This window comes from Talaromyces proteolyticus (genome assembly GCF_021365285.1).
Source record: "Talaromyces proteolyticus strain PMI_201 chromosome Unknown BGW36scaffold_2, whole genome shotgun sequence".
NCBI lineage: Eukaryota > Fungi > Ascomycota > Eurotiomycetes > Eurotiales > Trichocomaceae > Talaromyces > Talaromyces proteolyticus.
In genome coordinates this window covers 2,256,967-2,284,684 of record NW_025764278.1, presented here as the reverse complement: position 1 = coordinate 2,284,684, position 27,718 = coordinate 2,256,967, and the positions used below count along the sequence as shown (strand labels likewise).

At 45.1% G+C, this 27,718-nt stretch overlaps 9 protein-coding genes across 9 annotated transcripts; 6 read left to right on the top strand and 3 right to left on the bottom strand.

Moving 5' to 3' along the window:
• Positions 1-729: 729 nt before the first annotated feature.
• BGW36DRAFT_334930 (GPI anchored protein) lies at positions 730-2,017 on the top strand (the record flags this gene model as incomplete). The annotated part of the gene is made up of 2 exons (XM_046212919.1): positions 730-1,643; positions 1,714-2,017. The coding sequence occupies exons 1-2, from the start codon at positions 775-777 to the stop codon at positions 2,015-2,017; spliced, it is 1,173 nt and encodes a 390-aa protein (XP_046076905.1). The 5' UTR covers positions 730-774.
• Positions 2,018-2,459: 442 nt separating this feature from the next.
• BGW36DRAFT_93503 (Di-copper centre-containing protein) lies at positions 2,460-4,089 on the bottom strand. Its single transcript, XM_046222708.1, has 5 exons — positions 3,813-4,089; positions 3,606-3,753; positions 3,442-3,546; positions 3,032-3,389; positions 2,460-2,979 (listed from the first exon to the last, which is right to left on the bottom strand). The coding sequence occupies exons 1-5, from the start codon at positions 3,948-3,950 to the stop codon at positions 2,568-2,570; spliced, it is 1,161 nt and encodes a 386-aa protein (XP_046076904.1). The 5' UTR covers positions 3,951-4,089; the 3' UTR covers positions 2,460-2,567.
• A 2,417-nt stretch (positions 4,090-6,506) lies between these two features.
• Positions 6,507-7,738, bottom strand: BGW36DRAFT_287375 (uncharacterized protein; the record flags this gene model as incomplete). Its single annotated transcript, XM_046210504.1, has 2 exons — positions 6,507-7,260; positions 7,323-7,738. 2 exons carry the CDS (start codon positions 7,736-7,738, stop codon positions 6,507-6,509), a joined length of 1,170 nt encoding a protein of 389 aa, XP_046076903.1.
• A 3,117-nt stretch (positions 7,739-10,855) lies between these two features.
• BGW36DRAFT_444432 (uncharacterized protein) lies at positions 10,856-13,192 on the top strand (the record flags this gene model as incomplete). Its single annotated transcript, XM_046221641.1, has 1 exon — positions 10,856-13,192. One exon carries the CDS (start codon positions 10,856-10,858, stop codon positions 13,190-13,192), a length of 2,337 nt encoding a protein of 778 aa, XP_046076902.1.
• Positions 13,193-15,016: 1,824 nt separating this feature from the next.
• Positions 15,017-15,769, top strand: BGW36DRAFT_423427 (uncharacterized protein; the record flags this gene model as incomplete). The annotated part of the gene is made up of 4 exons (XM_046219833.1): positions 15,017-15,160; positions 15,220-15,332; positions 15,399-15,524; positions 15,595-15,769. 4 exons carry the CDS (start codon positions 15,017-15,019, stop codon positions 15,767-15,769), a joined length of 558 nt encoding a protein of 185 aa, XP_046076901.1.
• Positions 15,770-16,090: 321 nt separating this feature from the next.
• On the top strand, positions 16,091-18,505 carry BGW36DRAFT_394103 (major facilitator superfamily domain-containing protein; the record flags this gene model as incomplete). Its single annotated transcript, XM_046217883.1, has 5 exons — positions 16,091-16,156; positions 16,688-16,999; positions 17,056-17,215; positions 17,268-17,397; positions 17,458-18,505. 5 exons carry the CDS (start codon positions 16,091-16,093, stop codon positions 18,503-18,505), a joined length of 1,716 nt encoding a protein of 571 aa, XP_046076900.1.
• Positions 18,506-18,858: 353 nt separating this feature from the next.
• BGW36DRAFT_414257 (uncharacterized protein) lies at positions 18,859-20,413 on the top strand (the record flags this gene model as incomplete). The annotated part of the gene is made up of 5 exons (XM_046219282.1): positions 18,859-18,901; positions 19,153-19,288; positions 19,324-19,716; positions 19,778-20,215; positions 20,246-20,413. The coding sequence occupies 5 exons, from the start codon at positions 18,859-18,861 to the stop codon at positions 20,319-20,321; spliced, it is 1,086 nt and encodes a 361-aa protein (XP_046076899.1). The 3' UTR covers positions 20,322-20,413.
• Positions 20,414-20,990: 577 nt separating this feature from the next.
• Positions 20,991-25,932, bottom strand: BGW36DRAFT_288311 (putative RNA polymerase II mediator complex component Srb8; the record flags this gene model as incomplete). The annotated part of the gene is made up of 4 exons (XM_046210562.1): positions 20,991-21,989; positions 22,047-24,606; positions 24,663-25,266; positions 25,323-25,932. The coding sequence occupies 4 exons, from the start codon at positions 25,930-25,932 to the stop codon at positions 20,991-20,993; spliced, it is 4,773 nt and encodes a 1,590-aa protein (XP_046076898.1).
• A 971-nt stretch (positions 25,933-26,903) lies between these two features.
• BGW36DRAFT_370171 (uncharacterized protein) lies at positions 26,904-27,379 on the top strand. The gene is made up of 2 exons (XM_046215216.1): positions 26,904-27,100; positions 27,199-27,379. Exons 1-2 carry the CDS (start codon positions 26,925-26,927, stop codon positions 27,215-27,217), a joined length of 195 nt encoding a protein of 64 aa, XP_046076897.1. The 5' UTR covers positions 26,904-26,924; the 3' UTR covers positions 27,218-27,379.
• Positions 27,380-27,718: the final 339 nt, after the last annotated feature.

The window sequence follows — 27,718 nt, the reverse complement described above, 5'->3', positions numbered from 1 at the left end:
AAGTAAAATTTATATACAACAGCTATAACATGATTTTGCTCACTATTATTGTAAATAGACGCTGCCACTTTAATTCAGGCCATTCAGAGCTTACTGGCTCGTCACTGCGTACCACAGACCACAACCCTATACGACATGGAGCCGGTCAACAAATTGTAAGATGGAGATACGTGACACAGCAGGTAAATATTTCAGAGTAATAAGTTTATTTTCAGAGTCGGGATTTGCAGTTTTGGATGTGTCTCGATTGACTCCGAATTTTGCCGACCGCAAGCCGACTTACTCGACTATCAAAATACCCGTCGGTTATTTACGACATGAGATGCCAACTGTTTTAAAACAAAATGTGGAGATTCTGCCGGCTGGGCGACAAAGCACTATGCCCACTATATCCTTACAACTCCTATACGGGTAAAGTCGATAATTTCTATTGGTTCCGCGGCCTTAGTGCTATAAATCCTCCTTTTATTCAAGAATCGCGCGATGGGAAATCTCCGTGAGTTATCCCATCTTGCCGGTGTTTGAAAACAAATTAAATTTATCAGCCAAACTATTTTTGACTATGATTTGTGGGTCCTACCCATTGGAACTGTCAACATTGATGCGGAAGACTGGCACTCCGTGAGAAATGAAGAGGTCCTGCGAATTTAGCGGACCGTTTGTGAAACTTGCATAATATATATACACCACAGATGGGTAATACTCTAAGTAGAATCATCTTTTCCACATAATACTTTGACCTTATAGATGAAAGTGTAGATTCTATTTAGAAGTATGCTTTTCTTAACCGTCTTGACTGTGGCTCTTGCCTCAGTGGGTGAGGCCTTCGTCCATCCCGGTCTCCTCCAGAGCTCAGCGGACTTCGACCGGATTAAGAAGAATATTGCTGCAGGCAATCAACCATGGGTGGCAGGCTATCAGAAGCTTCTCAGTAGTGGATTTGCAACTCCCACATACCAACCAAACCCAGCTCCAACTATCTACCGTGGGTCAGATGGGGTTCATGCCGACAACTGCGGTCAACTTTATGTTGACGTTGGCGCCGCTTACGCCCTGTCACTTCTTTGGGCTATTACTGGAGAAATTCAATGGGGCGATGCTGCAATCCGTGTTCTTGATGCGTGGTCTTCAACATTAGTAGCTCTTGGTGGAGATACTGATGTATTTCTTGCAGCTGGAATATATGGCTATCAGTTCTGCCAATCTGCAGAGATCATGCGTGACTACTCTGCTTGGACGGGCTTTAGTCGATTCCAAGACATGATGGTGAACGTATTCTATCCTACGATCAATGACTGGTTTGTTGGTCATGAAAACTGGGGGAGCTACTCATCAGGCGTATATCCAGGCTGGGACCTTTCCATTATTGCTGGAGGGATGTCGCTAGGTGTTCTAATGGATAATGAAACCATCTACAACCAAGCTGTAGACTGGTTCTATAATGGTACCGGTAATGGGCAGATTAACCGCGCTATTCCATTTGTCTATTTCTATGACGACGAATGGCTGGCTCAGCCTATGGAGGTTGGTCGGGATCAAGGTCATACCATGCTTGATATAGCACTACTGGGGGTTATTGGCCAAACCTCATGGAACCAAGGGCTCAATCTTTTTGGATACAATGGTAGTCTGATCTGGGCCGCGTAAGTCCTGCCTCCTTTCATAACTGAGCTGTATGGTATCTAATTTTCTGTGCTAATACCTCTAATTCAGGGCTGAATATGTCGCAAGATATAATCTTGGATATGACGTCCCATACACAGATTATAATGCTTGGCCTATTGAGCTTCCTACCATAAGCAATTCTAGTCGGGGGAATATCCGTCCAATATGGGAGCTGCTTTACAATCATTATGGTGTCGCACAGAATTACAATGTCACTTGGACAAAAAAATACCGTGACTTAGTTGTGTCGGATGGTGGTGGCGCAGAAGGAGGCAGTGGAGATTATGGCACTGGTGGTGGATATGACCAACTTGGCTGGGGTACCCTTCTTTACACACTCGAAGCAAGTTAGCTAAGCTCCGGTTTCCCCTGTAGCCACCACCAAGTCAGGAACCGGAGTTCTCATGGTCGACGTAAGAATGTAGGCGGCGGAGGATAGGGCAAATATGAGCCGCCCATCCGGCCGCCGTAGCTTCTCCCGTTGGTGGCGTTATGGCTTTGGTGTGGAGACTGGCATTACGTGTGCTGTGCGCAGTACCTACAGTGATATTTGCAGAGAAACAACTCCGCCACTAATAACATCGTCCTTGTTACTAATGCCTATTCGATTTCAATTGCTCGTGAAGCACCTTCATCGGCTCCTGGCAACGAGAATATCGTCTCTCTTTTCTTTAGTAATAGTATAAATTTCTCTTTTTGGTTTGATTGTCACAAACACGATCCCCTGCCATGTGCTGGCCCCTGGATCTCTCTCCGATTAACACAAAAAATTGCACCCATGGCCCGTGAAAAAAGGACAGTAATCTTCAAAATAGAAAAGAACATCTATTTGATGTCGTCGCGAGGCGCTATCTCAAATCACTCCACTTTCTATCCTGTTTTCACAGCAGCCCAATATTGCATTAACTCGCGTAAGTATAGCATAAAAAGTCCGCCTCCGTTTTCCAAACATCAGCAAGAGTTGTGCCCCCGGCTAAGATCCCATCGGTTGGAAGCACCGATTTCATTGATAGATAGGGCGGTGCACCATTGGGATATTCTAAATACGATGCGTAAGTCGTTATATTCTGGACGCTTCCACCAAAGAACGCATTTGTGTTATTAGGGTGCGCATTTTGCCATTTCCACCACACTCGGTCGACCATCTGTATTGTGTTAGAGATAAGCGTGTAAGGTGGGCCTGTAAGGTGGCTTGAAAGGGTGCTTACCGCATGGTGCATCCAGAAAAGGGGTTCATTAGCAGAAAAGGTGGGACTAGGCTCATTCTCAAAACAAGACTCAGAGGCATCTTCAGGACAATAACCCGCAAGATCGCTACGCCAAACTCATTAGCATTATTATCCAACACCGGAGTCGCAGAACCCACCCTCCTAATATCTCATGCACACTACCATGTGGACCCTCGAAGCCCTCGATAAACCTTTGAAAGCCTTTATAGTCACCGGTATAATTGGCAATCGCGGCATCAATGACCTCAGGTGTAAAAGTGGCATTTGCATCCAAGTCTAGTTGCGGGAAAAAGTCGCCAGCACTTGCGAAATTGATGTATGGCTGCAGAGTGAAGTTTCGGCGCAGCCCATGAGATACAGGGTATGCAAGGGTGAAGTTGGAGGAAAAGCCGCCTGTACCGACGACGAAGTCGTTATCGGATATACCTACGGCTTGGCCAAGCCCCGAGATGTTGTCGTCTGACCAGATACCAGCCTCAAGAACGTTGGCGGAATCTAATAAAAGTATTAATATTCGGGAACTTGTAGGGACTGAGGGAGTAGGTACCGATGGTCCAGTCCCAGTATGGTGCTACCCCATTATAGTCACAGCGGCTCTTCAAGGCTTGGGTATATGACCAAACGAAGTAGCGATGGAAAGGGAAGAAGAGACCTGCGAGATTATCATACTAAGCAACATGCTACAGTGACAATAAATTTTGGGGTGTTCACCCGTGAAGTGGATAACCGGATTAAGATCCGAATGCACATATGCATAGTCATCGTAGTATGAGCTGTTTGATGTGATATTGGCGAAACTTTCGGCAAAGTCGCCGACTGAAGAATACAGAGAATCATCGTGAGGGAGATGCGCCATGCACTAATCAAATAGACATGGTCAATTATCTAGAGAGTACAGAAGGACGTCCAAACACTCACCTTGACAGCATCGATCCAGGTAGTTTTCTCTGCCGTTGTAAACTCCCGCCATTCTCGTCGAACTTCTATGGAAGAACAACCCCCCCAAGCCGTCGAGGCGAAAGCAGCAAACACGTATATTGGTATAAGCAGTGTCATCTTCTACGAAGAATAAAATAAAATGCGAATATGGATGACAGTAGATATCCCTATCAATAAAATATTAAACAGAAAGACAGAAGTGTATCACATATATATGTCTATATTCTATATTCAAATCTAGTAGGAGACAGGGAAGTATCTTCTTTTCAATGTTTTTTCCATTGGCTGGGCGATCAATGCTTAAGAGGGTCAGGGAGGCTGCGAAGTGGAGTGTGTAGCTTACGCAGAGGACCACAAATAGAAGTTGCCGTACGTCAGCTTCAATCATGTCGCATGGGAGAACTTCAGCCCAGTAGCAGCAGCGCATCGACATCTGTGGGGTGCAATTGAACGATAAGAGACGAGTCATTAAGCCTGGAAAGGAGACTATGCTCTTGCAAGTTTAGCGTGATATTCAACAAGGTACGGCAACATGGCCAAACAATAATAATATGGTTGCGAATCGTGAAAATCTCAAATTCAGGATATTCCGTTCCTATTTGCTAAAAGAGCATTGAGGAGTCTGCTAGGAGGATGGTCCCTATAATTCGGGATATATCATGTGTACGTAGATATTTACCGAGAAGATAGCGACGTAAGCTTGCCAGGGTCCAGCCGGTGGAAACATAGCCTTGCGGAGAAGGTCCACAGTCGCGTATTTGCTCTGTGGATAGTAACGCTTATCTGATGCCTAAGTGCTGCGGGACGGTATCTATATTTGTTTATGCAAGACATCAGTACCACCCGTAGTTTAGTAAAGATTTCTTATCCGCTGATATAGAATTAATATCGTCTAGTACTGCTATTTTGTGCAGTCTTACGCGGCGCCACGTTTCCGTTGATCCATATATAGTGGATATTCTGCAAGGCACACTTACAAGCATATCGTACGATTGGCCTGGTATTGACCCGCTAATAAAATGCTAATCTGTGAAGCTGATAGAAGCATCGCTGTTTGATTGGTTTTTTCTAAGCTTGTGTGTGGTGAAGATCCTACCGAGGCATGTTTTGCTGTCAATCCGGTGGTCTATTTAGGATAGAACAATAGATATGTAAGAGAAAAGTCTGTGTGCAATGTAACGGACAAATGCCATACGTAGATATAGCTTCTCGCCAATCAAGACACAGAGCGAGAGGATGTGAGAGCATATAACAACATTTAGAACACAAAACGTGGACGTATTTAACCCTGGACTTGAAACAAGAAGTGCGAGAGATAAGTAATAGCTTTGATTCATAATTTGTCCCTGACAGATTTGGTTCGTGTTCGAAAAATAAGCTTCTTATTTAGACGAGATAATATAAGATGGCTAGGCTACATTGTCTCCTAAATGAGGTAGTACTAGTCTTTTGGGCACAATTTCTTCCCAATATGATCATTACTTCTGGTATACTCGGTACTGATGGTCCAGCAAGTAGCCAATGAAGGCAATGATAACTCCCTTGTAAACTCGTTTTTAAATGCTTTTTCTTTTCACTGACGGCAATATTCTCAATAAAAGATAAGCAAAAGCCAGGTTCGAGCTATAGGTATTGGGATACTTACGGAATTTAAGGAGAAAATGTCAAAGTTAGTTGACAGTCGCTTTGGAAGTATAACGTGCACGTCGGGCTACATCTTGAACCAGGTCGACCCCTAGCATATTCTGACTCAGGGCTGACGGTCATTTGACTGGGCCAGAACAACAATAAGATAATAAAAACATAATAAAACATACAACAGCTGGGATTCGCTGGTGGTCACCCACCCAACTACTAACCAGCCGGCGTGTGGCTTAAGTACGGCTGAGCGGACGGGAAGCCCTGTTTTCCACACCCTATGGTCGTATGTATCAGAGATCACTTCAAAAGGTTTGATAAATACAAAAAGGCAATCGACCCAGTGAAAAAGCCAGATGAGAAGGGTGAGTGCGCAATAGACAAGGTGAGAAACAGGATAAGAATATCTATATTCAATATAAGAGTAGGTGCCGCCTAGTAAGGATCGGGTGATCACCGCTTTACCATCGCGCGGCTGGGGTCACAGTGTGAGCGCGAGAATCACCTTCTGTTCCCGATCGCCCCACACATATACTAATCTACAGTAACGCATAGTTAATCATCTCTCTAAAACAGAAACGATCATGGTCGTGGCATTAAGTATGATATGCCTAAAACAAATCAGTCTACGCTTAGAGTAAACCGTATGTACGTTTACCCTTTGACGAACGTTCGTCGCGATTGACGTTCTGTAAGCTATATAACGTATACAAAAAGACCGTAATCACTACTTTCACAAGAACGTTGAAACGGTAGAGCGAGATCTGACAACTAACCTTATCTCTACCAGTCTCGTAAGCGGTGCTAAATGCTGATGAAAGAGTCTTCCCTAACCGAGGACAGAGTTTATTTTGGTGGTGATGGCTCTTATTTCCACAAGAGGCAAGAAAAATAAGTGACAACGAGAATTATGTGCACAAATGTATCATAGAAGACTCATTTTGCAGTCCGCTTTATAGAGCTACAACGTTAATATTAGAATAATTTAAATAGTGCAAGTCTTGCCATAACGTTCTGCCTCTTCGAGTGCGTTCCTTATTTGCTTGTGGAGAGACTTGGGGACGTAGGATGGACGAAAAAGCTTTGTAAAGAATCGTCCGACATTTGACCTAAAGCCAGCTGTGACCCGTTACCTGATTTGATGCGCTTGACAGAAATGAGGTCTTTGAGAGTTGTTACCACTGCTACCCTGCTATTGTCTCCTGCAGTGACGTCCTCATAGTAGTTTGTGCGTGGCTGATGCGCTTCTTTCCCTACCCGCTTACAGAACTCCAATAAGTCTTCAATGCCTTTGACTTCTTCCTGAAAAATCTGTTGCTCAGTGCTGAGTCCATCACTCAGCAGTGGAATATCAAATCGGGTTACTGGAAGTTGTTTATCAACCTTGAAAAGATGCTGCATTAGTTGAATTTTCCACCTAGTAAATTCTTTGTGCGTTGAACTCAACCCCTCCTCATTGATCAAAGAAGATTGCGAGGGTATATCACGAAAGTGTCCCTGGTAGGATTTCTCAGGAGCACTTTCTAGGTCTCCTAGCAGGCTAGATCGTGACTCTTCCATGAGAGCCAGAAAGTGCTCACAGATATCAAGGCTCTTCTGAGTACTTTGCTTCTCGTCTTCCATTCTTTGGAGCTCCACTGCATCGACTTTTGTGATTCTCGAGCCGTCAAGTGACATGGTCTCCAGTCTTGCTCGAATGTCCTGTAGATGACTTTCTAGATCGCATTGTGTATTCTCAATGAGCTCCTTATATTCTGCGAGGACAGTTTCCGTAATATTTGTTTTTCGACTGCATGAAGAAATATTAGCACCGCCAGCATGGTTAAGAAGGGGTATGCAGAACGAACGTACAGATTCGCATATGCAAGGGCGATTGCTATTGTTGATTTGTATCCGGCTACCATGTCCTTGAAGCCTGAAATATCTTTACCCATATACTGTAGCTTCGCCCAGTCTCGCTTACTATAACGTTTGTCCGAGGAATTTTGTGTACATTGAGTAACTAGTTTGTTGAAGTCGGTACAAGCACTGGCACATCTCTCAAGAGGTCGCTTGAGGACCGTAATATCGACGTCAATATTGCCGAGTAACAACTGCAGCATCTGCAGGACTTCCTGGAGATCTTGTAATTCTTCTCGAAGTTCACGAATGAGCTTTTCCCGAGACTGAAAGCTTTTTACAGTCTGAGAGAGAAGGATGGTGGCCTCGAGGGCCAAGGTCACAAAGGTTGTGATAGCAGAGGCAGTACCAATCACTTCCGCCGCCATGGTAGAGGTGTAAAAATATTTGTAAGAGAGATGAACGTGTAGAATGAACAACATCCAACAACTGTTAGGAAATGTGAATATATATAACAGTCCATAGGGACTAAGCGCACCGAGGGATATGAAATTATTATCCACATGAAAAGGTACCTGACCTAACGAGTCATACTGGCGCTGAGGCCACCAATTGACAGACGTAGCATCGTCTTCCCCTTACTCTCGACGTTTCCAAGTGTTTCAAATATACAAGTTGTTAAGATGTGATAAAAAGTCTAATCACCACAGCAGTCACAGTAGGAGCTCAAAGTCCTACATTCCTTATCATTTAAGCGCCCGTCTACTCCATTGCCCCAAGATCAGCAAAGGCAATAATTCCGAGTTAGAACCTAACTTCTAGAAAAATTCTCGTCATCTGAGAGATTATACACGCTGTCACTGGATTTTCACGACCGAAGAGAGGCCTGCTGGCGAATTCCTACAGAGCAGATGTTGTGGCATGATTGAGTACATAGGAAAGCTTAAAAGGCGTCCTTGGTATATGTATATAACGAACATGTTTACTGGTAACATGTTGACTCATCAAGCCAGGATTCATAAAATTTAGATAAAGGTAAAACAAACCACTTCAGCCGGGTGTCTTTTCTCAAATGAGACCCCTCTCAAAAGCTTTAGCAGGGATTAGTCTATCAATCTGAATGACAGGGATGTTTCACATAGCCGCCGGTTATGAGAATTGCGTAACATGAGAACCCAAGGTTTAGAAAGTGAAGACTCCAAATTAATAGATTCACAGAGTATTTTTTAAAAGAAGTCGCCTATATCCATTTCATAAGGTTAGAGTTTATTACAATATGTTTTAAGCGAGGTAAGGCCTATCAATCCAGAAGAGCCACATATTATGAAACGCAGTGTGTAAAAATAGTAATTAGTTACTAATTTTCGACAAACAGAAAACGTACGATGGAAAAGAACGCCTAATCAACAACGAAAATGACCGATGCTCACCAGCCAACCAACCAATCCCGCGAAACGTGTAAGCGCCGATTCCATAGCTACGTAGTACCCTAGCCGCCACCTAGAGGCTGATACGAGCTAACGCCTTTTCCGCGGGCCAACATGATTACAAGCCCTGTGAAGGCTCATAGGGCGCACTTCACAATTGCATTACCAAGTTCTTTAAAAGAATCAATGGAGTACATAAATACTCTACGTGTCATTTACCGCAGATTGTCTTCCGAGTCTTTATCGACTTAATTTATACTATTTAACCATTAAAAGCAAAGCTCTCAGTGACATTTTTAGAATAATAAAATATTCATCGCGTTGTTGATTCTATAAGGTTGAATTTATGAGAAAGCATATCACTAGTTCTATATAGTAATAGTTACTCCAAAACCTTTATACAGAATCCTCAACTATATTGTGGACGAGACGAGCGTGTTATCACCTTGCTTGTCAGGAAAGTAGTTGGAAACTGGGGGTTGGTAACCAGGACGGTCAAGATCATTCAAATCTACTGCCAACGAAGAGAAAATACAATGCTCTTCTAGAAAACTATTGATCCTCGTGCCAAAAGCTGACTGCGCCCCTTATAGACCTAGGTAAGCGGCTTCCTGGTCACAGAAAAAGATGTCAAGAAGCTATCAACTTACCGAGCGGCCTAGGTTTGAACAGGCGATCCTATCTTTAATGATGTACGAGAATTGTAAGAAGACATCCATCTTTATGTGTGAAAAATTTAGTTTATCCTTTTTATCACAATACAAATAACATTTAAACACGAGTATACACCGCCAATTCTGCGTGTCCAGAGGTCGTTGCAAAAATAAATTGGCTTTGGTGCTCACTATTGATCTGACCAACTAGGAACTTAGGAACTTTTAATATCTTGGACTTTCTAACTGCAATATGGGTCCCTACGCTTGTACTGAAATCCACGTTGCCTTCTACGTTTCCGGCTTCCCCTTTTCCACTCACCCCGATTCACCCTCATCACCGCGACTCGCTTTTAAAGCGGCATCGTGACAGAAGGCTATTTCAATAATTAACCTTAGATATAATTCTTGCTTAAGGACGGCTGAGCGGACGGGAAGCCCTGTTTCCACATCCTATGGTCGTATGTACTTACTATTTTATTTTATAGGATTATATGGAAACAATGTTTGTGATCACTGCATTCCGCGTACATTAAAATCACAGTACCACCGTGAATTGGGTGAATGTGCTATAGATGGGGTGAGCCACTCACACTACTCGCCTGGCGTTGCTGACCTCCCCCTCTTACTATTTTTGCTGTATGCGATCGGGCATTGGCTACTCCCCCTTCATTTCAAATATTGGTGCACTTGGCAGTCTAGCCTAGCGAATGAAGGGGAGCGAAACGCTGCTGGTTTGATGTAATACGTTCACCGGTTTAGTGTTTTGAGGGAAAAACTTTGCATTAGCGCGATCAGCTGTACACTGTATTTATAAGAGAGCTCTTGTCGCCCAGAAGTGTCTCTGGAGGATCACGCAAAAAATATAGAGTTTAATGTCAATATATACATGTTTCTCTGATCTGGGACATGTGAGTTCCATAGCTGGTTATTAGTCCTATGTACCCGTATACAATTCAAGAGAGGAATTCCAGATGTACGTACAATGCTGCATACAGTGCAGCCTTGTGTAGAGTTCAAGAAAGCCACCATAATAAGCCTTAGCGTAGCCTTGCTTCCAACAACTCAACCAATGTCCCCATGCCACATAGTTACCTACGTAGTTACCTCATATTAATTGGATATGATTAACATTCATGACTGTCATCTTGCTTTTCTCCGATCTCAGCCTTGTCATGTCGGAGCGGATAAAACCTGCACACAGAGGAGGGAAATGGAAGAAAGAAATGGGACGTAAAGTCGGCTCTATAGACCTCGCTGCGGTGTCTGACAAAAAAAAAAAAAAAACAAACAAAATAACGTCGGGTCCTGGCATGAATTGAAGCACTGCTACATTATTTCCACGAGGAAAGATTCGAGAGCAGAGTTCGAGCTGATTTTTGATCCAATCGGAAGATCGGAGTCTAGATCCGGCATTTGGTATTCTCGACCATTTCGTGCCATTAAACGCAGGCTCTCGATACACATGGATCTCTCATTGAACATATCCGGTGCTGGCCCACTCAGCCAAATAGGCCTTCATATCCTCAATTTTGACACTGCTGTCCACTTGGCTTCTGGAGCGGTCGGGTGGTGGAAATCGCGCAACCGATCCATGTCCCTGATTGAATCTATATCAGCCAGTAAAGCATCCATTGTGTGCGCCAGCAATTTTAACACTGTTAGTTATCGAGAGCGAAGGAGGCAGGTTGGTCTTGTGAGAGGGCTTGCGGTCCAGCAAGATGATTTGTGTGCAATTCCTGGAAGCATAGAACAGACCGCGGTATCTAATGACTCAGGCATCGATTGTATGAGGGCGATGACGACTGGTCTCCTTTGCTTCTACCATGTCCAAAAAGTCACCGCCATTCTTGCAGAAATTATTCCGTTCGGCATGCTACATCCAGATCACGACGATGAAGTTCCCGTGTTTGAAGGGCCTCTTCTTTCTAGTCTTCGAGACTGGGTCATCTCTGTGGCTGCCGAGGAAGACTGCAATACCTACAGAAACCACCTGTTGCAGTTGGTTTCTAGTGCACAAGATGCGTTAATTGGTGCTGAAGTAGTACATGCTGAGCATTTCAATAACTCCACAGATGACTCAAATCATATACTTGGAGTCCTAAGGTGGATGGTGACGCCACTACATAAGCGGAATGAAACAAGGTATCCCACACGCTCTTTCCACGTATGGAGAATAGCGGTCGTCATGTCTGAACTGGGATTTGATATCTCAGCGTCCCTGGAGTTAATTTTTTCATCTTTCCAGTATAAGCATTTTCTTAGCGATACGGAAAATTCTAGCCGCTACTCTGATGTTGCCCTTGTTACAACTTCTGTGGGTGAGACTGATCCTTGGATGTTTCAGCGGGTGCATACGGATTTTCTTAGGTTGCGACCGCAAGTGGTGTCCATACGCAGCATACCCCATATATTATTCAGCCGTATCGCCATGAACGATGCTGACGTGACACCAGAGGAGCTAGTTGAGATGTGGAATATTTCATTTGACTTTGCCAAAAAGGCTGTGGGAGTTCCATCCCTCAAACGAGGAGGAAATGTTGAACTTCCAGTTGCCAGGGACTTGGAGCTTGTACGAGAAAATCATAAGCATCTTATTGGGATATGGTCGACTCACATGTCACGGATCCTCCGCCCTGCGATGGAGTTATATATCCCGGCGTCTTTTGGAGATCCATCATGGTCTCACACGGAACTTCTAGCCTACTTCCAGCGCCAGAGGAACGGCGACCCAGCAGCTTCTGAAGACCGAGAAGTCAGACGCAATGTGCACAAATTATCTGCCATCCTTTTGGGATCTATATACGGCGCCTGCGTGCAGTCTTTAATTCCAATGAGAGACGCAGATGGAGAAGCAAGTCCGTCCGATTCCCTGCAGCTCGCATTTACGCCGGAGAATATCATCTCGGATAAGCTGTTCCAGTGGACAGCGTCTCTCGGCCTCGCACTAAGTGGACTTTTGGAATCAAGCAGATGGACTGGTCTTCTCCTTGAACTTGCCACGGGCATCGAACATACCCAACCTTTAAATGAGCAACCTTCAGCTGGTCTGCTTGGACGCAGACTAAATATTACCCCCAGTCACGATGGCATCTTTCAAGAATCTCATCTAAGAGTTTCAGATATTTTCGGAGTGCAAGCGAACGGAGTGTTTGCTGTTTCTGACTTTGTCGTTCGACCATCGACAAATGCAGACAGCGCCTTAAAGTTCCACGTTGGAATAGGTCGAATTCTGAACCTACCAATAGATGGCTCGGGATATCTCCGGACATCCCAAATAAACCCGGCCGGGATGGAGCTGCCGTTGAACCCTTCGCCTCAGTTAGAGATTCTATCGAGGCAATGCGGTGCTGCCAGCATACAAGATGCCTTTCGGATTGACGCAGAACCTGACTGGAATGTGAATGCGCAGACCATTTGTTTTGGTGTTCGCCGCGCAGGTATTTTGATTTCCATTTTGAATATTTCGCAAGTCTTGGAGAGACTTTACAATAGAACGGTTTCCTGCACATGTGGGGAGCCGCAAATGGCAGTGACCGTTCCACTGTCCGAGCGATGGCAGGAGGTCACAGTCTATCAATTTCTTCGACCAAGTTACCCTGGGGGTTCGAAATTGGCTGCGTATATCAGGGACGAGGACAAGATCATTGTAAACGTGGAAGGGGATGACATGAAGCGGATTTTCATTGTGGGGACTTTACAATGCAGGAAGTTTGCTGTTTGTAAGGATTGTATTCATTGCGCCTACAACAGCATCAGAAATAAGGACAAGAAAGAAAGTGCTGCTTTAATTGTAGGATAAGGAGTTGGATGGCATATTTTTAAGTTTGAAGATCAAACGACTGGAAAATGGCTTTTGCAAGTTTCAATTCAGATAAACTTCTTTATATTCTGATAGGTATATTGTAATCTTATAAACCGACAATATGCTAAGCTCTGTAATTTGGAAGTGTATACCAAGTTGGCTTTCTGGAGATAAAAATAGTAAGCACCCAATATGAAACATCAAGGCTGACTGGAGCTTTCCTTACCTGTAACTATAACAACTCTTTCTAATGAACAAATCTTATTGTCTTGAATCGCCATGGGGGTTGCGTACTGGCAATGATTACCCCTCAAAGATAGACGTTCGCAACTGCAGAGCTGAGTAAGATTAGCACCAAGCTAAAGTAAAAACCAAAGCTAAAATAAAATGTAAGGCCAGGCTAAATAAAACGAAAATACAAATAAAACGGTGCCTCCCTTCCTGTCGTTAGTTTTTACATTAATTATTGTTGTTATTTCACAACTTCAAGACCAGCTATGAAATTGCCGCTTAGAGATGTCCGCCTGCAACCCGAAGCTTACTGAACCTATCAAACCCAGTTTCACAGCTGCAGGGGAAAATGACTCTTAAACACCAGAAATAAAGAGGCTAATTAATTCGCTTCATATGCTAAAACATCCCGAACGCGGCTCTTTCGCCGAAACCGATCGTGACACTCTTCGCATCCCAAATCCCTTCCTCACGAAGCAACAAAAACATGCTGGAGGACACGTTGTATACACAGCCAAAGCCGAGTGAGAAGATACCACAAGATCAGCCATGACAACCATTTTCTATCTGTTAACTCCCAATAGTCCCAAGGGAAGGTTCCATGGAAACAAAAGTAGAATAGTGCATACGTTACCCAAGGGTTGAGGGAGATATGTTCTTATTCACACGGACGAGGTCAAGCACGTAGAGAAAGCGAGGGTAGAGGCTTTTGTTGTTGGCCAGGATATTGAGAATGGGGAGAAACCACAGTTGATTGTTGAGGGGGATATATACAAAGCGAGTTACCTTTTTGCCAGATAACGAAGATTCTGATAAGAGCAAGGACGGATTGTTGATAAGCGAGGTGAGTTGACCCATGTATTTCTTCCGAGCGGATCTTTGTCTGGTATTAGAGATCTAGACAGTGGTGCCAGGATTTGAGTTCACTGATCATAACTTCATGCCTGCTGATGTTCTTCCTAAACTGGTTGAGGTGAGGCAGGTGAAGAAAATTCAGTGGCTACAATCAAGTAGCTATCCGACAATCTCCCAAGGTGTTAGGAATGACAAGAATACGGACTAGAAGAAATTACAAGAGTAGTTAATTGTCAATATCCGGTTTGTTGTGGAAGGAAATCTTGTTCTCCAATCACAGTTTCTTCGCCGCCGCTCCTTTGGTCTATTGCGACAACCCTTTTGTACGGTATAGAACTGAGCCTAGACCCGGTCTATATTGGAACAGTCCGATAGGGTGGTCTTTTAATTGCATTGCGTTGTCTGAATTGATCTAAAGAATGGTTCGGGATTACGTCAACACTCTACAGCATCTAAACTTTTTATGACCTCACCACTCCTGTAGACGCGGATAAAGGCTGCAAGCGTCGAAAAAGTCTCATGTTGACTTAATAAAATCGTGTGGCCAAACAGATAATTATGTAACTATAGGATATTGCACGAGCTAAATATATATAACAAACTACCTCGAACACGCCGGGAGCGCTTTTTAGTGAAATATACTATCACTATCAGTGCCTAGGAACACATTAACCCTGAAACTAACTAGAAGCATATGAACACTGACGTGACTTCAAAATATCTCACAAAACCACCATGGCGATATCTTCAAACACAATGCGCGGCATCAGTTTGTTTTGCCGCGTTATAGAAACCATCAGTGCGCTTATTGTCTTGGGTATAACCGCATGGGCAGTCGAAACGTCCAAGACAGTGACAGTTATTTATTCATTGGTCATCGTATGTTGTCCACTCTTGGTTCTCTTAACAATTTTCAATCCGAGCTGATCGAAATTTAGGCCTGTCTCACTGTCTTCTACGCCCTACTCCTGTTCGTTTTTGCATTTTTCTCGTCAAAGAAAACCATTTTTCATGTCATCAGCACTATGATAGACTTATTTCTGGCATTCTTGTAAGTGACGCTTGTCTTTAGGAGGAAATATGAACCAAAAATCTAATACAACGCCGTGTTGGGCAGCTGGATCGCTGCATTTGTCCTCCTAGCAAACAACTTTAACGATACTGGTTGTAGGGTGAACCATTGGCATGGAATCTTGGTCTGCTCTCGACAACATACAGTTGAAGCATTTGCATTTATTGCATTGTACGTCAAAGAGGTTTAGCCTGTTGCCAATTTTTTGGGGTAAATGGGTATACTAATTTTCATTATTCAGTTTCTTCACTCTTGTGGCCGCGATATTCAGTGCCCTCACAGTTTATGCGATGGCGAAAGAACGCCGAGAGGATGAACCACCACACAGAGAGAAAACTGCTACACCTAGTACAGTGGCGGAAACGATCCCAGAGACACATGCCAGCACCGAGCAGACAGTGAATAATGTTGTCTGAAACCGAGCATGATACTACATGTGAGTGGAAATGGAATGAGCTTGTCGTTCATTTAAATGGAAATTTTTATTTTGATTGGTCAAAATATATCTTGATATGATTAAAATAGCAGCAATAATGTCAAACAGCAAGTATTTAACTTTTCATCATCAGTGTAAAGTAGGTATGACTCATGCCTGATGGATGGATGCCTGGAATACGAAGAAACAAGAATCAAGTTTTGACAGTCACTGATTCATAGTTAATTATTAACTGGTCAACTAATAATTATTACCTAGTGGAGAAGAGCAACACTAAACTTAACTGAGAAAGAACGACGTTATGAATTACTACGAAACTAGCAACATTGCGGCGCGTCTCCGAAGTTCCTGCAACATGGATACCAAAGTAACGCGGGGAAACTATTAATTGTGAAAGAGAAGTATAAGATATTGATATTAACCTGTAGCGATGTTTAAAAGCCTGGGTTAAACGATGAAGATTAGGTGGGTAGTAGCAAAAGATGGCATAGTCGGCCCACACGCCTACTGTCGTCATTGGATTGGAAATTCCCTTGATATGACTAATTTAGTATCACCTGACTAGGCACTTTATGGTATGCCTAAACTGTGATTTGGTAGCGAGCGAACCACAGCTTTGGGACGTCCAAGAACAAGCTTTAACGCTAGCCCTATGCAGATATCACGAGTTGCTCGTTTGGAATACGAGATGTGCTGCTGTTGTGATTTAGCGGTGAACTACAAACACGAGATATTGTTAGTATTATTAATCAAGTTTATATCCAAGCTGAAGTGACACGAGCTATAAAATGAGTGTGTATCTATAACCGGATATCACTCTGCCAGACATTCTAACATGGATGAGAAACAAAATCATAGCAATCCAGATGGATACGAGATGCCGCCACCAACAGATCAGGTATATACTAGTACGGCGAATGATAAGATAAAAAGTGAGAATGAAGACGAGGGCAGCGTTAGCAATGGCAAAGAACCGCCGGAAGAGCCTGATCTGGAATATCCAAGTATCTTAAAGGCGGTTATTATCATCGCATCTCTGTTCCTGACTGTTTTCCTGGTGGCCCTGGACCAGACCATTATCGGAACGGCAATCCCCAAAATTACAGACCAGTTTCATTCTGTCGGCGATGTGGGCTGGTATGGGAGCGCATATTTCCTAACATCAACGGCCCTGCAGCCGACATACGGGCGTATTTACAAGATTCTCAATGTATACTGCATACATTTTGCCTGGTCTAGATAGATTGACTGACATACGGTTGCTAGGTCAAATGGGCTTTCTTGGTGGCAATATTTGTGTTCGAGTTGGGGTCGTTAATATGCGCTGTAGCCCCTAATAGCCCGACCCTCATTGGAGGCAGGGCTGTAGCTGGCTGTGGAGTTGCAGGCATATTCTCTGGTGCTTTAGTGATCATATCTTTCTCTAGTACATTGACTAAGGCCATCGGATTGTTCCTCCTTCTAACATGCAATTACAGTTCCTCTTCGTCAACGGCCTATGGTGTTTGGTCTTTTTGGCGCTGTCTGGGGAGTCGCTTCTGTTGTCGGTCCCTTGCTAGGAGGCGCATTCACTGACCGAATATCGTGGAGATGGTGCTTTTACATCAAGTATGTGCTGAGAGGTCTCGTCAATCCAGTGTACTTCCTTCCTCTAACACCGATCAATAGCCTTCCTATCGGCGGCCTCGCAGCCGCCGTCGTTGTATTGATCCTCCACATCCCAAAGCGAAAGACAGACAACTCCCAATCCTGGATGCAGAAGCTCAAACAGTTGGATCTCATCGGTGCAGGTTTACTTATCCCTGCTATTGTCTGCTTATTGCTGGCACTTCAATGGGGTGGCAATAAATATCCATGGAACGACTCTCGGATCATCGGGCTCTTTATCGGATTCGGTCTCATCGCTATTCTCTTCGCATTCTCGCAGTACAAGCTCGGTGACAAAGCAACCCTACCACCACGCATCCTGAAGAAGCGCACTGTCTGGTCTGTGTGCATCTTTACTGTGTGCTTTGGAGGAGCCTTTTTCCTACTCATGTATTACTTACCCATCTATTTTCAATCCGTCAAGAATCATTCCGCCACAAAATCCGGTATCGATCTCCTTCCGATTCTTCTGGCAACGGTCATCTCCTCAATTATCTTCGGTGGCATCATCACCGCAGTCGGATACTACACCCCCTTTTTGATCTTCAGCACTGCTTTATTTTGCATTGGCTGTGGTCTCTTGACAACATATAGCACCGCTATTTCCAACGGGAAGTGGATTGGATATCAAATTCTTACAGGCGCTGGCGTAGGAGCTGGCTTCCAGGTCCCCATGACTGCTGTACAGACGATACTTTCGCAGGAGGATATCCCTATTGGGTCAGCTGCTGTGATGTTCTTTCAAAGTCTTGGCGGTGCACTGTTCATTTCTGTTGGTCAGTCCGTTTTCCAGAACGGACTAGCTGACTACCTACGATCGTACACCAATGACATCGAGCCCGGTGTTATTCTTGGAGCTGGAGCAACTGGAGTCAGACAGATCTTGTCTCAGATTGGGAAATTAGACGAGCTGTCGATCGTCCTAGAAGCTTATATGGCCGGGCTGGTTGACGCGTATCGAGTCAGCCTGGCATTGACGTGCGTGGCCTTCGTAGCCAGTCTTCTCGTGGAGTGGAAGAGTGTCAAAAAAGGTAAAAAGGATGGGGCAGAACTGGCCGTTTCAGCTTGATATGGTAAAATGCACTTCCACGTCCACAGATAAAAGGCCAATGAGATTCATCCAACAGCTCAATATTATTGCATGTCAGATGTAGGATATAATTAGGTAGACCAGTTACTCTTTTGTTAAATTGGACTATCTCATCTCCAGCTTCATTGTCATTTACCTAGGATCCGCCGACTATATATATAAATATTGTAAATATGAGCCAAGACTTCTTTATAGCTTCAGTATGTGCTTGATCTTGTTGGCTTCCTACGAAAGTATCTATATTGAAGGAGACAATTACTGTAAATGTAGCTATTTATATAAAAGGGGATATAATAACGGATTCGGCATGACCAAATGTCAATTGGATACAGATGTCAGTGGTTTACCGTATAATTATCGTTGACCCGGACCGCGGTACGGCGGAGTATACACACAACCTTGCCACAGTTAATTTTAAAGTGGGCCCTGGAAAACGCGTACTATTTCGGAGTATCGGAAAAAGCAAAACGCGTCCAATAGTCTGAATGAAGAACACAGGATAGAGATAGAAAAAGTAAGAACCAACAAACTTGTCACACAACACGCAAAGGATACTGTACCTTCATCACAGAACCCCTATACATCTTGGTGAAAACTAGTAAAAATCAATTTTCAAATTATCTAAGCCGCTCGATATGCCCGCAAACGCGCCTCTTCAGGTTCAACTGCTTCGGCGACAAACATCTCCAAGAAGTCCAAAACGGGCGATAAGAGTAGCTCATCGGACATCCCTCGGAGAGACCGATGGTCTGCTGTTTCCGCGTCCGCCAATGCTTACTTCCAGTATAAGTTGTCAGTAAGGGATTCAGATCGCGCTTACGCTACATTTGTATCTGTCCCCTTCCATGGATCGGCAAGGAGGATGACGATGAAGATAGCGTCGATGGATGTGACAAAGGCAAATCATGCCTCTGTCATAAACCTGCTATTGAACATCCGGAGCACATCTGGGTTGTCAGTGCGGCAGGTTACAAGAAGTTTCTCGCTCTTGATACTCTCATATCGCTCCGTGACCCAGACAACTTTCAGATGTACACGTTCAATGACCACTCAGGCTACGGTGTTATAGAGGCTATTGAGAATTACATTCTGGATTTTATAGAGGCCGAAGGCAACTGGAAAGAGCAATGGGTGGTATGCGAAGCATTGGCGTTGATATTGTCAGGCAATGGGATGATGCCTATGGTTATGTATGCACATTTCATTCACCCCTCCTGCTGTATAGAAGGTTACTAATCACGTCTAACAAAGGGTCGGTGACTCGGAAAAAGTCACGGCAATTTTTTCAATTATCGTGCGCATGGTCCTGTCAGTCCTTGCCAAGTTGGAAGGTTTGGAGCTGCTCAAGCCTGATTCGGAAGTCAGAAATCTCAGCCTAGTCATGGCTCTGTACATTGAAGAAACTGGGTCCTTCCGAAGCGATGGCTATATTTCGGCTGATGAACCGGAAAGGCGCTCTAAAACATTCAAATTCGATGCTGCCCGTTTTGACAACTACCTGGTTACCTATGCGAGGAAGTACAATATCAAGCCGCAAGGTCTTCCTGATACCGATAAAAATGTGGAAAAATTGGATGATATCGAGCTTCCAGCTGCTGGAAAGGACCCGTGGGGCTGGAATGTCGCCTTGAAAAAGTATTGGCGAGACTACGGCCCAAAGATCGGGGGCGATGATCTTGATATTACCACGTGGAGCAGCGGACAGTGAAAGGCAAAGAGTTTTACTGGTAAGGATCCACTTAGCAGGAAAGAAATTCAGGCGATAAAGGACGGGATGGTGATGCAAATGATGTAAGAATTATTAAAAGTGGTTGAAAACGAAGGTCTCTAGAAAGAGAAATGTACAGATATTCCTATTAAGATTACTTTACAATTTAGTATACTGCGTATCAATATTTAGTCTAAATGAATTATTAATTGGTTAAGAATTCTTAATCTAGCTATGGGAAATTGACTAGAAGCAGGGGCCGTTGGGGATATACTCTTTCCGGACGGCAGCGTGAGCGAAGTGTTTGCAGAAACGAAAGAGAGTTTGGTCCATCTGAAGAGTTATTAGGGGAAATTCCAGGATGATATGTGCAAGGACGCCAACGAACTACATGTCCGACCCAAAAAAATATATAAGGAATATAAAAATAAAATATTGTAATGCCATCATCGATACTAGCCAGTCCAAACCAGCGCTATCATGCAGAATATATACAACTTGCCCATTCCAAATTCCAACCGAAAAAACGCCCCAGGCAGGAAAATGCATATGAACAGGCCTAACAAACAAATCCAAGACATCGTAAATGATATGATAATGCTAACGATAAGAATATGGTATGATAAGGTGATGATAATGTCATGTTCAGTAATAACCCACCAATGCGAATGCACCAGGCTGAAACTCAAGTAAGTAGAGTACACAATACGCCAATGCTTTAAAAAAAGGGAAAACAAAATAGAGTAAAGAGGGATGTTAATATTGCCTGACTTTGCGCGCACCGAAGAAGTTCAGATCAATCGCGGTATCGTTTGCGCCGACGACGGGAGCGGCTTCTTCGAGCATTTCCCATGGTCGAAGAGGGTACGGGCCGATAATGCGACCGCGGCTTTGGATGCGGAGGCGGTTGGAGAGGGCATTAGGGTCTTCGGCGGTTCCGGGTGGAGCGAGGAGAGTGCTGGTGTGGTTTGTCGCAGATGGGTTTGCGGATGGGGTGAGAGAGGATATCGGGGCTGGGGAGGAGCCAGAGACCGGTTGGGTAGAGCCTGCAGGGATGGATTCGGTGATAGGGCCGAAGAGGTAGAATAGGCGGGGATCGTTTTGGACGTGTAGGAATGGAGGGCAACGCTCTCGGAGGAAGCGGGCGCATTGTACGCGGGCTTCGTCGGGTAGGGTGTCGATGAGAGAGGAGGCGATGTCGAGGGCGTAGGTTTGGATGGTATTGGTGATACGCATGTGCTGTTCGGCTGCAGATATGGATGCTTTGGATGAGTCTAGAGGGCGAGAAGATAGGCAGAGTGGCGACAAGGCAAGACAGCAGATTGTAACGAGGAGTCGGGACTGGTCTAGAAGCGCCGGTGGTCGTTGGATCGTCGGAGAAGCAGGCATATCAAAAGCAGCGCGGTGGATCTTGACCATTCGCAACATCGCGGTAAACCAGAACAAGAAACTCTCCTCGCATATAGCCAGAGACTGTACAATATCTGGACCCACCTTGCTGTGATTCTCGCTGATATTACGGGACGCCGTTTGGATTGTAATGAGTTTCTGTAGGAGAGAATTCATCTTCTCAACTAGGAGCGGGCCCACAGAAGGCACCCCTCCTTCTGGGATGCTATAAGCAAGTCCGTCAATGATAGCGAGGTACACTTTGGCATTATCCTGTAGAGCTGTTCTTTCGACATCAGGCATCCCATCAACTGCGCTCTCAAACTGTGCCACTGAGAACAAATCATTCTCAGCCCTTTGTCGGATCTAGTAAAGTTAGATTGGTTTATTGTGAACGAATGACTAGACAGAAAGTAAACTTACCTGCTCCACTGCCTCTTGACTCATAAGCGAGACCAAATCAAGCCAGTGAGTCTGCCCAGAGCGCACGTCAGCAACGGCAGACTTGAACATGACGTCCACGATGCTATTCCGAACCTCCTCGCCTTTTTCCATGTTGAATAGCATCTGTAGCTTCATTTGACAGAAAGGCAACGAGAAGTCGTCAGCCACTTTGATTGTCGTTTCAGCCTCCAAGACATCATCGTGCTCTTTCTGGTGGTCAAAGTTGAGAAGCTCGTCGAGAGCACGGCGGACGATGCTGAGGGTAGCTGGGTAGTCTTTTAACATAGCACGAACGTATTCATGAGTGCCATCGCCGGGATGCCGTACGAGAATTTCCCGAAGCAATGGGGTGGTATATCTTGCCCATGATTCTTGAAGGGAGGCAGAATCCTTGGCCGGAGACTGGGTCAGAATGGCAGCTGAATCTTGAATGATGGTAAACACTTCATTCAGATGTTTTGACAAGAATTCCTCTTGTGCTAATGCAAATCGGTATGACAGGAAATCAGGCACGGGGTTTTTGCTAGTATCCGGCAGAATCAGTTCAAGAAAACCTAGCTGTAATTCGGGTAACGCTGGTATGTTGAACTGAGAGGACTCGTGTAATAGTTTCTTCATCAACAAAGTAAACGCTGGTAAAGTTACACATCCAATACCGACTAGTGGAGCGAGCACGAGCGACAGTTTAGGCCGTATGGAAGACCTGAGGATATCACCAATCCATTGAATTAGCAAAAGGTCGAATTGTTTTGGATTGAACGATCTCAGTTGCACTAGATGACGGCAAGTTGTATCAGTAGTGGAAGCTCCTTTACCGTAATTAGGCACCACTAGTTGTTGGATCAACTTCTGGAATACAACAACCAATGTGCTCTCATCCATGCTGTTTCCAGACGACAGGAACTGATCCATGTCGTCGTTAAATGAAGGATTGGCATCATTCAAAGTATCTGCCATGTGGTCCGATACAGGAGAGTAGGCTGCTATTGCCATCTTCCGATCACCCCGTGAGAGTTCTTGTCGAAGCAGGATAATCGAGTTTTGTTCATTTGGAAGACGATGGCCAACTTCAACCAACGAAAACGCCAGATCATAAAGAGCTAGTCCATGCTGTTTCAATCGAAGAAAAGCCTCATAAAAGTTCCTAAACAGGTCGTTTGCTGCACCGATGACAGTAAAGCAGCTAAAATGACAGTTCAAAGTATCGACGGCAGAGGTAAGCACGCGGGCGTCGTCAGAATTCGAAGCGTCGATGAGGACGTCTGCAAGCATTGCGATATCTCCATATTGTTCAAGAGTCCAGCGAATAACAAGGAACTCATCGTGAGTTAATGATGAGGCCTCCACGGCGCTCTCATAGCCCTTTGTAGAGTGATTAGAACTATCGCCATAATGCTCGGAGACAGCCCCTCGAACCCATTGGCCAATCTCCGCTTTCACCGACCAAGTTAGATTGGCATGATCGACTTCGCAACGCATCATGTCACTCTCATCATTGTCTTCACTATCAAACATATCTGGCAGTTTTTCCTTTAAATCGGCCTTGACAGCCCGCAATTCCTCCTTTTCAGAGAGAGACAGTCCGGCACGGGCCATAAGCATATCTCGAAGGTTACGTAAATGACGTGGTAGGCGATTGGCAGGGATATGGGACAAAAGTCCAATATCAATTGGAACCGTGTACGGGGAAACTTTCTCCGGGCTGCCCTGACGATATTGCTCAACTGCGCCCCTCGCGACCAGCCATTGTAGGTATCGACTGACAGAAAAGGTTTGGGATCGGATCAGTTCTGCGATAATATGATGGATGTTGGCCATGGAAGCTGGATCCCGATCACGTGTCTTTGTAATGAACGAAAAGATATGTGCGTCGATATCAATACCTAGGCGTTTCCATTTTCGTAATAGGCGCACGGCAATGTACACGCGAACCAAACCGTGACGGAATCGACTACCTGCCCATTCCAAGATCTCGCAAACTAATGCCCCACGGTCTGCCATAACATCTAAGCACGCGTTGGATAAAAACGCTATATCGTATGTGGTAAGCGAAGAGTCTAAAAGCTTGATAACTAGTTGGTGTGGAGAACGCTGTATGGCTTGGCAGAAGGTTTTAGGCTTTTGGACACGAATATTTCGATAGACAATAGATTGTAGAATGGCCTTTTCCGTGACGTCTTCAGGGTTAAGAGTGGAAGACACAATATTTTGATATTGGTCCCATGATCGAGGAAGAACAATAGACGAAGAAGTTTCCCGACAGAGTCGACGCACCAACAACGACACTCGATCTATCAAAGGCTGGAATGTTGATCTCGGTTCGGCGATTGTCGCTTGTCGAAGTTTCTCTAGCAAGGCTTCGGCCATTCTTCTGCCCCGTTTCCTAAATCTTACCAGGCTTTCCCAGTAGACGCCCAGCATCAAAAGCCAGACGGGAGTGGTGTCCAAGGTAGAACTCTCAAGAGACGATAAATACCAATCCAAAAAGTAGTCTTGCTCAAGGAGATTTTCGAAGAATAAACGAGCGGTCAGTCTCACCCTAAAACAAATTAGTAATTGGCGCTCAATAGGGGATAGAAAGCAGAGAAGTCCTACGCATAAGTGATTCTGTCACGCCAGCCTTCCTTTCCACAGGTGTTGATCACTCCTTCAACAAATTGCTGTACGCTGGCCGTCCACTCGCGAACCCATTTCATTTCTAGGCCTTGGGAAAGCGACCCGCTTGTTCCTTTCCTCTTGAAAGCACGAATCTCGTTTGCTCCAACACATTTTGCAAGCCAAATAGCTCTTGTAATAGGAACGCCTTTGCTCAAGCATTGATCGAGGAGAACCTTGCCTCGGATACCATGAGGGATCGTCCGACTCAGTCTTCGCAAATTGACTTCCGGGCTAGCCAAATCTTTTAACCAAATTTCCCTCTTGTTATCCGTAAGCGTGACTCGAGGCGGCGGTTTGAAAGTGGATGTCGACGAGATCTTGTTATGAGCTTGTCTTTTCTCTAAAGCAGCAGCAAAAACAGAAGACAAAAGTTGTAAGCTAGAACGGTTTTTTAGTTGACTCGATAATTTACAAGTCGGCGCCTGTACGTCACAGTTCGAAGGTGGCTGTTTATCGTAATATCCTTGTTTGACAGCGGTATCAATCAGCCTGTCTTCCGGGTGGTTTCCGAGGTGGCTCCAAGGAAAATAATCAGCGACTTCTATAACTTGTTAGCATCTGACGCCCCTTTCAAAGGTGAACCTCTCGAGCGCTTACTATCTCCAGTTAGGGCTGGAGCCACGGCTGGAACCTCCGGACGATACGGAGTGGTTTTAACTTCTCGGCCCTGTATATCCTCTTGCGCCGCATGGCTGGTGCTTGTCGGTTGATATAAAGAAGAGTATTTCCACGGTCGAACTGGAAACGGGGGAGGAGACGGAGGTTTGGGAGTATGCGACCCCGATGCAGAATTCCCCGTAAAGACGCTTCCACCGTATGTTTCAGTCACCAGGTCCTGGAAAGAAGACGCCGGGCGGCCGCGGCCGCTGACTGCAGTCGGTCGTGCGATACCACCACCATTCGCTGTAGCGCTCCGAACCTCCGCGCTTCTCGTAGTAGTTGCGCGGCCATCACCTCCAAGGCCAGAAACACTGGTATCTAACTTGGGCCTTTTGTTCGGGGCATCGGTGTCTTGAAGCGCAGAAGGCTCGTTTGCGGTCAAATCGACAATTGACTGTTGTTGGGCTAGAGGAAGAGATGGGGTGGCCATTGACGACGACAGCGGCTTGTCCAAGCGAGATCCAGCGAGATCCCCAGGCCTCGCAGCACTGGGGGCGCGAGAATGCTGTGCCCAGTTTTGGACGCCGACGGAAGGATGCGGTATCATCGCATAGGCAGCGGAGACATGGCGTTCGTCGGGCCGCTCGAGATCAGCACATTGATGCCACCAGTTGTCTCGTCTGGAGGAAGCACACGGATGGCTGTTGTTTTATCGACTGCGATGCGGATAGAGACGGATCAGCGCTGGACTCGTGCCAGGCTCGGTGTTTTGCGGAGGCAAGACTGGAAGTGGTTGCGATCGGGCAAGATATCGGACGAACTGCTCTTCCACGGCGAGCACGATCAATCGGTGGTCGAGAGGAGCGCACGTGTGTATAATGCTATATAGCTGTATATAGTGCTGTATATATAGAGAGTGCACAATTAACGGATACGATCCCAGGGGTATGCACGAGGAGAAATCGAAGAGCGGAACGAGCAGGTGGTGATGCTGGAGCACAGGACGAAGACGGTTAGTAGTGAGGTAGCCAGTGCTGGGGGGCTGCGTAACTAAGGTAATACGTGAAGGCTCGGCACCGCGGATGCACCCTCGCCTTCCGGGCTGCTGCTGCCGACCGCACCGTACGGTATTACATGCGTATTACAATACGCATTCCGCTATACATTCTCTCCTCTATGAGTATTAAATGCTAAATACACAAGCGCTTTTGATCACGCGCTTTGCATACTTTCTTGTTACTTCCCCTGGAGTTTTGCAGCTAGATTCATTTACAATATCACCGACTTACAATGGTGAAGCACAATAACGGATATACGGAACCTAAGTACAGCGGTAAAGCATATTATCGGGGGTAAGCCGGAGATTGACAGATACAGAACTATATACATTCCATATTAATACAGGATTAATTACACAATACATAATACGTACAAAGTCTAGCCCGCCGGTAATCGGTGCACGCCGGACAAAGGGCCGTTAATTAATTCGTGACTTGTACAATAATCAGGTTAATATTGGAAAGATACTTCGATAGTGGCCACTGGCTATCGCCACCGGAGGTAACTAATACTACTCTGAATACTCTGAATAGTTTATCAATGATGAACTACATATTATATAACCATGCTAATTCCTGCGCGTACCTATGTATATCAATGTTGGTTCTACATAATCTTATGTATGTGTCATTCTTGTATCCGATCGCCCCCGTCCTGACACTAATTAGTAACTTAGATAGTTACACCTCGGATGATCGGCAGAAGATAAGGATTGCCTGATAACTCATAACTCATACCCGATCACTCTCAGTCAGATGGCGGTCATGATAAATCTAAAGTGGTCGATCGCCGAGGTGGCATGATTAATACATACCGCAATTGAGCCCAAGTAAACTGATGTGATGGGCGCCGGGTCCGTATTACTTTAGGAAGAATAGCACGCCTGAAGGTCGGAAAGATTTACCGGGGGTTTAACTCGAGATACGACCTTCTCACATCTCGGTCAGCGAGTGGTGTTCGGATGTGGCACGCGTTCTAAGAGTAATGGTCGTGCACTTTGCTTTACTCGTTAATGAGGTACTATTGGGGACTGCACCTGCACCTGCATGTTTATTACCATTCGAAAATAATAACCCAGTGGTTGATTTCATCCTGCATTAGTGGAACCATAATGAAAGTTCGTCCTGTATCCGCGAGAACGCCGTAAGAAGAATAATAACATAATAAGAATCAGAAAGAGTAATACTTATCAACCGATCCGTTTGCTGCCGGGCACCCCACAATGTGGCGGTCTGGTTCGGGCAGTAGGAAATTATTATTAACACCAGATCCGACCATCGTGTCGCTTCGAGGCGATCCATCGTATGCCGGGAATGGCCACCATTTAATAGCAT